Genomic DNA, 10,978 nt, shown 5'->3' on the forward strand with positions numbered 1-10,978 from the left:
AAGATAATTTAGCAGTAAATCATTGATAATTCAGTAGTAAATAATTGATAACTTAGTAGTAAATCAATAATAATTTAATTGTCAATCATTGATAACTTTCTTTTGTATATAAAATTGTCAAGAATTGAACTTTGGTTACTAACAGAAATGAAACTAGAACTTTCATCATGTTAGTCTAGGGTAAATGTATCATCAACCTATTTAATAAAAAAATTTAGTAAAAATTTCTAAATTTGAATGAAGCAATAATATTATTATATAAAAAAATTTATCTCATACTAGAATGGAACCCACTTTTTGCAACGGGATGGCTTAAATTTTATCAATGATTACCAAAAATATATCTAGTTACCAAAATTATATGAAGGTTGAAAAAATTACATTAAGAGGTTATCAAAATTTTATAAAAAAATTATTAAATTTGCATCAATGGTTAAAAAATATATATCATAAGCTACCAAACTAATATCAAAGATACCAAAATTATATAGAAAGTTATTAAAATATTATTAAAGGTTATGACACATTTAACAAAAGTTATCAAAACATATCAAAGGTTATCAAAACCTAAATTATATCAAAATTATCAAATTTTACTTATATATATACCAAAATCAAAATTAAACTATTAGCATTTATTATTATTAATATTATTATCATTGTATTCAAAAAAATTATTTATTAAATAGAATTTTTAAAGACAAAAATTACACATGCCAAAGGAAAAATTTGTAAATTGGACAAACGTTACTAAAAATGGAACAATTATTAAGACCGGATTATCGTCTCTGTTACTGGGAAAGGAAGACTAAAGCTGAGTTATCAGTTAAATGAAATCCTCCTGTCCAGTTAAAGTTTAGTTTAGCATTTTGATAATTATAGTTTTGTCTGACAAGATTGGAGAAATAAAGACTATAAGGGAAAGTTTGCAGCTGAACTCATTGTTTGAAAACTGCATCTATTCACCCACTTGATGTTTAAATGTCTTCTAAAAGATGATTACCTGGACAGCTGTACATTATTATTATTTATATTACATCAGAAAGAAAGGTACATAACATCATCTGTCCATTACAATCAACGACGCAATTTTTAGGAATTGAATCCATAATTGCAACTGGCCAAAAAAAAAATAAATAGAATTACAAAGTAAAGAACATCAAAATCAGAAGGCAATAGATGTTTGGATTATGATTTACTTCAGCAATAACGCATGCAACCTTCTTCCCTCTTCACGCATCTAGCAAAGAAAAAGTAGTGATACTAAATACTAGTATTAGCATGTTAGCATGTTATAATTAAACTCTACAAAAATGAAATAAAAAGAAAATAATAAGATGAAACTAGATTTGCAATTGTATAGTTAAAAAAGACTCACATTATGCTTTTAAAGATACTCCTCCATCGGTTGCTCGAAGAGGCTATGCGGGAACTTGAGGAAGGGTAGAAGGACATTGTTTGCATGGGGATGGTCCCACTCCAATGATTCCCACCATTCTTTTGGATGCAAGCGGATTTCCTTGAGAGAAGGAGGAGGAGATGGTTTTTCCGTATCATGGTCCAGCAGGGGAAGATACAGGGGAAGCCGCTTTAGCTTTGGACAATTCCTTATATCAATGCATTGGAGAGAATCACAAACCATTACTCCATTTTTACTGCAAATGCTCTTCAAATGTGGAAGTTCCACCAAATGCAATATCCACAATTTGGGAAGATTATATTTGATGGTACCCATTCCTTCTTCCTCTGATGCTATTATTTCCTCCATTTCGTCACAATGCCCAACAGTGGCCTCTTCCAGGTTGTGCAGAACCCACTTAGCTGAGAACAAATTCTTTATTTTTGTACAACTGAATATACAGATTGTTTTGAGGCTGGAAAATGCACCTACTGATGACTCTCCAACTATAGCCTTCAAATTGTGCAAACCACTTAGATTTAGTGACTCAAGTGTTTGAAGTTGGCAACCCGATGGAAAAATGTACTCCAACTCCTCACATTTCTCAAATGTACATTCCTTCAAATTAGTTGCATCTTTCAATCCACAAATATCGTTTAAGCTTCTCAAACCTTTGCACTCAACAAATTCTAAGTGTTGAATATCATATGGAAGTATAATACCATCTCCAGAATTAATATTATAACCCACAAATGCAACAATATTACTATGATCCATGTATCGAATATAAACTTGTTCATTGAATAACACACCCTTCAACAAGGGATTGGGGCTCAGCCAAATAAAGTATTTATGAAGCCTTTTTCTCTGACTAAAATACGTGTTCAAGTCACCCAAGTCACTAAAGCAACCTTCAAAAACTTCCAACTTGTTCAATTCCCTTATCTCTTTTGCTCCTGTTGATACTGGATGTATTGCCAAATACTGAATACGACACAATTTCGACAATAATCCATTGGGGATCTCTTTCAAATAGTTAGTAAGTCCAAGATTGAGATACCTAAGATTTACTAACATTTCCAAACCTTGAGGGATTTCCTTGATTGAAGTTCTTCCAAGGTCCAATTTCTTCAAAGCTTGAAGCTTCAATAAATATGGCAGATTATCTATATGGCGACAACCATGCAGCACCAATGCAGTGAGACTCTCCAGATTAGAGATAGAATTTGGCAACTTCGTAAGAAGATTATAAGAAAGATCAAGAATCTTAAGATTAGGAAAGTGCCCAAAGAAAGATTCTGGAATTTCTTTCAATGAATTTCTTGAAAGTAACAAGGTTGTGACCTTTTGACATATTGGAGACATCATATTTGGAGGAATTGCTGATATGTAATTGTTCATTAGAGAAACCTTCTCCAAATCTTCAGTCCACTCTTCCTCATTTGGTAGCTCCTTCAATTGCCTACCAGCTTTTACCAAAAAACCCTTTTTTGTAATATCCAATGCCATATCTCGAACAACATCATGCATCTTTATTTGTGTACCTTCCCCAACCCTTTCTAGCAAACAATTCTCTATGAGCTTCTGCAAAATAGAATGACCCCAACCTTCCATTGCTTTTCTAGTTCCCATTTCATCTATAAGTCCTTCTTCCATCCAATAGTCAATGATTTCCTCTTTTTTGAATTCATAATCTTCAGGATATAAAGCACAACATAGAAAACAATCCCGGTCTGTTTGTCTTAGATGATCATAGCTAAATTTTAGACATCTAAACAATTTTTCTTGCACCACCTGGATGCTTCTGATGTTACTTCTCAACTCATCCAAAGCATTTTCCCACAGAAGAGGAATGGATATTCCCCTCATACAACCAGCTATTGTGACAATTGCAAGAGGAAGTCCATCACATTCTCCCACAATATCTTTCATAATTGATTCTAAAGTTGGATTAGGCAACATGTCTTGTCCAGCTTTGCTTAAAAATAACTGCAAAGCCTCATCTGCAGAAAGACACGGTACTTTTACTTTCTTACAGCCCATTGTTCTAACAACCTCTTCTGAACGTGTTGTCAACACTAATTTGCATCCATTATCTGCTGTTGGCTCAAGGATTCCGATATCCTCAAGAGAAAAGCTGCTCCATACATCATCCAATATTAGCACATACCTCCGGTGTTTCCTCAACATTTCTGATAACTTTGCTGCACGTATGGTTGTATCTTCTTCATGTGACAACTCTTCCATCAATTGTCTTGCAATGTTGTTTTGCAGCCTTCGAATATCGAAGTCTTGGGTTACAGTTACCCAAATCAACTTGCTAAACTTGGTTTCTTCCAACAACCTATTATGGACATGCTTCATAATGGTTGTTTTACCTATTCCTCCCATCCCACACACTCCAATCATTCTAACTTCATTTCCCATCAAATAGTTATAAATTTCTTCTTTTACATTAGTCTCACCTGCCAATTCTGATGTTGGTAGTTGAGCAGTTATGATGGATAGGTCATTAACCGCCAAGCTCCCACAGAAATGACCTTCGGCTTTCACTTCCTTCAATGCTTGAGTCGCTTCATAAACACGCTTCCCTAGGCAAGAACGAAAGAGAGATTTCCCTGTACTGACTTTATCTTCAACACGTTGAGCATCAGCAAGCTTCTCATTTATTTTTCTGAGCCAACTTTCAACTTCCTGCTTTGGCTTTTTCCCAAAATGATGCTCGTCTTGCAATTGTTGTTGAATATCTACCTCCCTAGCTAGCAATTCTGCTTGAGCTTGTTTGAAATCATCCACATATTTGTTGAATTTTCTGTGGTAATTAAGATATCTTATAGCTGGACGGCCGATAAACATTATAACGTCAAGGATTGGCCCAACAAAGTCACACATTGTATTAGCTTTAATGTCCCTACATCAAAATTGCCATATTGATGATTAATTCAATAGTAGATTGATCAACATATTAAGTTTATAAACTAAAGTTCAAACATAAATGGATGATCTAGGAACCATGTCCCACAACTAAAACACCAGCAGAAATGCCTTTATTACTGACGAAATTTTACGGACAGAATTTTTTCACCGGTAATTATCGACCGTTTACTAATGACTTATCGATGAAATTTATTGATGGATTTAATTTCATAGGTAATCCGTAAGTAAACATATGGCATGAATATCCATGAAAATTACAGATGAAATATTCCGTTGGTAATTCTTGTGTAAAATTATTATTGTTTACCAACAGAAAAATTCTATTGCTAAAAATAAATTTCTGAAATTTTTTTTTTTATCGTCTATTACTGATGGATTTCCCCCCTAAATCATAATCCCTAAAATCAAACCCTCATCTCTCTCACTCTCTTCCCTCTTGACGGCCCCTCTCCCTCGCCAGTCGGCCGATCATCCCCCTTTCCACTATTGGTAATAAGCTTTTTGATTTTTCAAGTTTTTTTTTAATTTATTTTTTCGAGTTTATTGTTTAACTTTTTGTTATAGATTGTTGAGATTTGTTGTGTTTTATGTTATAGATTTGTTCATTTTTTGCTGTGTTCAACTTTTTGTTAATTTTTGTTGAGTTTTTTGTCGAGTATTGTTAAGTATTTTTTTCATTTGTTGAGTATTATTGAGATTTGTTGGGTTTTTGTTATAAATTTATTGACTTTTAGATGTTTAAGATTTATATTGATTTTATAGTAAATTTGGGTTTGAGGTATATTAAGATTTATATTTGTCTTGAAAATTTTTTATATTTAATAGTTTTTAAAATTTAATAATAATTATTGAAATTAAAAATTTTTTGTTGATTTTATACTAAATTGGGGCTTGATTCTGTAGATCTATTGGCACTTACTTCTTTCCATTTCAAATCGGTGGTGTGGGAATCTGTCAGATTTGCATCCAATCCTCAATTACAGTTTGATTCTTTGGATCTGTTATTTTTGTTTATTGGTACTGCATTGACAATCAGATTAATCTTCTTAGTAGCGTTGGGTTGTTTTTAGGCAAACTCCATTTGACCTTTTAAAATAGACCATTTCATTGCCCTCAGATCGGAGGCTGCTTCTGCCTTTTCAAATTTAATAGAAGGCAACATCTATGACTTTATTTGTAATATTGAATTATATATGCTGAAATTTGTCACCTCATAGTGAAATACTTGCTTACATTAACATATGGTTGATCAGGTGAAAGTTTTTCTAGATGTTTATATTTTTTAACTTTGTTAATATTGGATAATATGGTAATATGCAATCTATACAATAGGAAATAATGAATTCTTGCTGAGGTGTGTTACACCTGCAGTATCTTCAAAATCTCTCCCCCTCTCCTCGTCGCTGTGAAGCTGTTCTGCCGGTCTGTTCATAAGACAGCGCTCTCCCCTCTTCCCTCTCTTTTCTTCTCTCGCGCTCCCCTCCAATAATGTCAACATCAGGTCAGCTTTATATTCTTTCCTTTTGTGTTTTTTTCTTTAATTCAGTTCCTATCCTGTTGCTTAGATTACAACTTTTATTGGCCAATGTCATTAGTTAGATCCGCTGTGGATTGAAAAGTCAATATAAGATGTTATGCTTGTGTTCTTCTTTCAATTCTACTTTCCTTGATTAACCATCAATTGAATTTCATCTTTGAAATTTTCTTATTTATATATTTTGTTGAGGCCCTACTTAATTTGTGATGTAACATTTTCTCTTTTCAATTCTAACTGCTACTTGAGCTAAAGCTTCAGTAATTAAAATTTTGGTGGTTAGTTTCAATTTAAATTTGAATATAGAATAATTAGACCTTTATGCTAAAATATCCTTTAGATTCCAATAACCTGATTTGATTTGACCTTCTAATTGTCACTGTATTATTTTATGTGGTACTTTGGAAATGAAAGGATGAATTCTAACGAAGTTTTGCCAAAGGTAATTATGCTCCCAAAATACATGAATAAAGCCAGGTTTGTGAACTATTTGGAGAAATTGTGAAAAGTTAATCTAATGAAAACGAAATTGGTAGTCCTTTTAGGCAAGTAAACTTAATTTTTTGGAAAATAATTAGCGAAATAAATTCTTTATTTTCTTGAAATGTAATTAAATTAATTTTAATTTCTGAAAAGTTGTCCTAGTTTCTTAGTTATAATTTCTTAAACTATTGTTTTGATCAGGGGTGAAGTCAGGGTTCTTGTCTTGGGTGGGCTGGAAGAAAAATTGAGGTATAAGAGTAAAATAATGAAAGGTGTGATAAAAAGATATAAAAAGAATTTTAAATTCAATGATATCGCCAATGAGGCATTGTTTCAATGGCAAGGGAGGTCCGGTTACCTTGAATCTTAGGTTTAAGTTGTGGGTTTCAAATCATGCTCCAGCATAATGTCTAGTTTGATAGACCAAATGTATGCATATTATTTGTGTACAATACTTAGAAGGTAATAGTAATTCATCATCTTTTAAAATATTCCATCTTTTTATCATTGTTCTTTTTGCCTATGAAAATGAATTTTTTAATAACTATTAATATTATAAGGTAACTTGAGTTTCTGTTACTCGTGGAATGAACCTGTTAGCTGAAGATTGACATGCAAATACGGAAATGGTATATATGCTGTTATGCTATTTGCTGTAGTTATGTTTTTAAGTCTTGGTCGGCACAACACTCCTCTTTTGGCCTTAAATTTTCAATTCTGATGTTGTAGGAATTTAATTTGCCTTAATTTTTTCAATTTATATTCTTTATTTTTTGTAGGTATTTTTATTATTTTATATTGAAAGTACTTGTTCATTTGACTTACGTCCATTGCCAAATATTTGTATGGAATTTGTAACACATATGTATTTTTTGTATTTTTATTTAATAGAATTAATAAACAATTTTGTAAAATATTTTAAATTCTTTTATAAATAGAATGGAGCACTTTGTTTATTTATTTTTTTTATTTATATATATTTAGTATTCATGTAATTACTTTGAAAATAAATTAAAAAAATAAAATGACAAAAAAATAAATAAAATATATTAAATATAATTAAAAAATAAGTATTACCAAGAGAATACCGACTGATTATCAACGGATTATTAATGAATTACCGATGAATTAACAACACTTTTACCAATGGATTACCAACAAATTATTATTGAAATTATTACCGATTGAATTTATCAATGGAATTAATGCCGACAGAAAATTTCATCAATAATTATCAATGAATTTTTTAGATTATCAACATATTAGTAATACCAACTTATCTATCACTAACGAAAAATTCCGTTGGTAAATTTTGTCAGCAAAAATAATTTTTCTAATAGTGAAAAGGACATAAAATCATGTTCCAAACCCTGCCCACAAACTCAGACTTTTCCAAACAAAATTTACTATAACTACAGCATAATTCATGAAGATTACCTTATCACTTGAAGTAAATCAAGATGTGAGGATGAGGAGCTGCTAGACTGTTGCGACTCCCTTATACACCAATTCGACCTATACAAATAATTAATAAGAGAAATTTAGAAATCAACGTGGTACTTTCAATTATCAAAAACTCCAAAAGTTCACTGAGAAGAATCCCACCTTTGTGCTTCAAATTTTTTTACTTCTCTTTCATTCTGTCGATCTGTAAATTTAAAAAGAAATACAGTTTAAAGGCACACTAAGACATATGTTCAATTGTGAAGAGTGTAAAAGACTTTAATTTATATAATTTACACATATCCATTTAATAATGATATAAATTAATATGTTGGTATGTAATGTTGAAAAATTGAAAAAGACTAGGAAAAAAAGGTTTTAGTATTAAAAAAACTCTTGAATTAAAATTAATTATTGATTGCAATAAATATTTGATAGTTCAGTTGATTACAATAAAACAATACGAACTTGAATGATTATTTAATTTTAAGTTATGGTGTTTTTAATATTTAAGCCATAAAAGTAGTAATTAAATACACGCAAAATTTATTTGTACAATGGAACATTAGAAGTTTGTTCTTCCTTTGTTATTATTGAACATAAATAAATGCAGTAAAGGCAAGGTGCAGTTCATTGAAGCAGTTAATGTTGTTGAAGCATAAAATAACCTGAATTGGCAGTCTTGAAAAGTTTGTGGATTCAGTGATGCAATTGCAAGGGCTCTCTCCTCTACTCTGTTTCTACCACTTCAAGAGAGTTACACCTAAAGCAAGTTCTATGGTTAATAAAATAAGGAGCCATGTTTTTTCTGAGGTAGAAGTACTTAAAGAAAATAGAAATTAAATTAAGAAAACGAACTGAAGGGCAGTTTTTTTAGTTTACAGGCAAATGGAAAATAGAAATTCTTTAATCAACTAGTAAAAGAAAATTCAAGAGCATGGCTTTTTATTGGTGAATTTTTTTAAGAGAAAAGAAGAAGAAACCAGAAATTATGAAAAGAAAATTGACAGCAGCTTCTTCTTTATATATTTATATATATTAAATGAAATTGAAGAATGAAATTTAAGAAAAAATGTTCTTTTCTCTTTACTAAAATTAAAATGAAGAAAATGAAATCAATAAGCAAAAATTCTTTTTTTCCCTTTTGGAGTTATGAAAGAAAATTAGAAAGGGGGAGCAGAAGTTGCTTGTACTGGAAACTGTAAATGCAAATTAGAAATTGAAGAAATAAAACACTTGAATGCATGTTGAAACACTTTAAAAAATCGCAGTTTAATTATATGTATTATTTATTGAACTAATCTTATACCATAAGAAAAAAAGAAAGTATAAATACAGATTCATTACTCGGACTCTACTAAAAATTAAAGTAGCTAAGAGAAATGGCTGCAAAGAAACAGGCATATAATTATGATAATTTAAGTAGGAGCAGTTTTTGAAGCTTACCTGATCGCTTTGGAATCAAGCTGTGAGGACTGCTGGGGCTCTTTCCACCACTTTTAGAGGTCCAAATAAGAAAGGAAACCAGAAAATTTTCCTTCGAGGAAAGTATATAAGAAACTCAGGGAACAATAGAAACAAGAACGATTTTTACTATTTCTGCTTGAGCTGTTTGAGTTAGTAAAATGGTGGTGGTGATGGGTCTTTGCTTTCTAGAAAAATTAGTGTAGCTAGTCAACAACAGTCCAATTTGTCATGGGATCCAGCTAGCCCCTGTTACCTCTCCAAATGATGTCTCCATCGGCAGTGGAGAATACGAAAAATTAAAAAGGTTGTAGGAGCTGCATTGTCGTTGTATAAATATGAAATATCAATAGATGTTTGATGTGATTGACTGAAAAGAGAAATAGAAAGGGAAAAAGAAAAGAGGAAAAGAGAGAGAAATAGTATCATTCAAGAATTGAGTTTTGTTTGTATTTTGATCAATAATTTGCCTTTTCTTGGTCATCTTGTCAATTCCAAGCTTCGCACCAGACAACCAAGTATCTGTAGGGTGAATTATGATTCGAGCTACTACAGGGGAAGGGCTTGAATTTGTTTTGCTTTTGAGATAAAGACGGAATAGATTATATTATTTTGAAGTTAAATTTTGAAATAATATGAAATTTTTTAATCATCTTAAAATTTTTTAATAAAATAAATTATCAAGTAAAATTTATATATTTAATTCAACTAATGATACATCTTTATATATGCAAATACAAACTATATAAATATACAAAATTATTTCATATGATTTCATTGGTCAACAATATCTCTAATATGCAAGTAATCTTTTTAATTCAATCTTCTAGCTTCTTATAAGACTAAACAAAATTATCATTTACTCATCTGTTAAAAAAAATAAAAAGAGAATGAACAAACTACAACTTAGTAAATATAGGTTCACACACTTTATCATATCAAACATCGTTTTTATATATATATATATATCATATAGATCATTCAAAATATTCATCAAATCATTATTTCAAAACATTTCAAAAATTAGCATTAGATCAAACGTTTTGTAGAAATTAATATTAAAATATATCAATTCATAAATCATTGTAAAATAAACTATCATTCAAATATTGTAATCAAATTAAATTATAGATCAATCTTTAAAATTATTACAAATCATCATAAATTATTAGTTCATTGCTAGCTACGATCACTACTATAATCCATGATATTGGCTGTATCGATAAATTCTTCCTCATAATAATTGCTAACTATTATAACCCATTAGCTAGGGTTTTACGCTAACTACTATAACCTGTTCTCAGGGTCAAACGATCATAGTTATGCTAACTACTATAACCTGTTAGCTAGGGTCATAGAACTAGTTCTAGTGTCAATGATCTCACTTCTCAAGAATGTAAAAACATAGTTATCATAAAATTGTTTCTTAAACATAAATCATTTTCTCATTTCATTTATAAGCATGATCCATCATTTACATAGCAAAATACAAAATAATCATATGCTTGATCCTATTTTTTATATATCAAAAATAATGAAAAAAAACATTTACTCATTTAGAAATATACATATATACATAGGTTCTAAAACAAGCGGAGTGAGTGAGATTTTACTTATCTCCTTTCGATAAATTAATTAACCCTTTTTAGACCATTTATACTACAAAACAACTAAGTTACTCAAGAATTAACTCAACTAATTCTAGCAGCCTGAGCTCC

General features: G+C 30.5%; 1 protein-coding gene across 2 annotated transcripts; it reads right to left on the reverse strand.

Moving 5' to 3' along the window:
* Nucleotides 1-1,006: 1,006 nt before the first annotated feature.
* On the reverse strand, nucleotides 1,007-9,415 carry LOC111288692 (putative disease resistance protein At4g27220). 2 transcript variants are annotated; one of them, XM_089759753.1, is made up of 6 exons: nucleotides 9,243-9,415; nucleotides 8,465-8,559; nucleotides 7,959-8,001; nucleotides 7,791-7,868; nucleotides 1,379-4,310; nucleotides 1,007-1,263 (listed from the first exon to the last, which is right to left on the reverse strand). In XM_089759753.1, exon 5 carries the CDS (start codon nucleotides 4,289-4,291, stop codon nucleotides 1,388-1,390), a length of 2,904 nt encoding a protein of 967 aa, XP_089615879.1. In that variant the 5' UTR covers nucleotides 4,292-4,310; nucleotides 7,791-7,868; nucleotides 7,959-8,001; nucleotides 8,465-8,559; nucleotides 9,243-9,415; the 3' UTR covers nucleotides 1,007-1,263; nucleotides 1,379-1,387. The 2 variants fall into 2 exon arrangements, with proteins under 2 accessions (XP_089615879.1, XP_089615878.1); XM_089759752.1 differs by having other exon boundaries at nucleotides 1,118-1,240; nucleotides 9,243-9,378.
* Nucleotides 9,416-10,978: the final 1,563 nt, after the last annotated feature.

This window comes from Durio zibethinus, chromosome 4 (assembly GCF_047325235.1).
Source record: "Durio zibethinus cultivar Kanyao isolate XHJ-2024 chromosome 4, ASM4732523v1, whole genome shotgun sequence".
NCBI classification, from domain to species: Eukaryota; Viridiplantae; Streptophyta; class Magnoliopsida; order Malvales; family Malvaceae; genus Durio; species Durio zibethinus.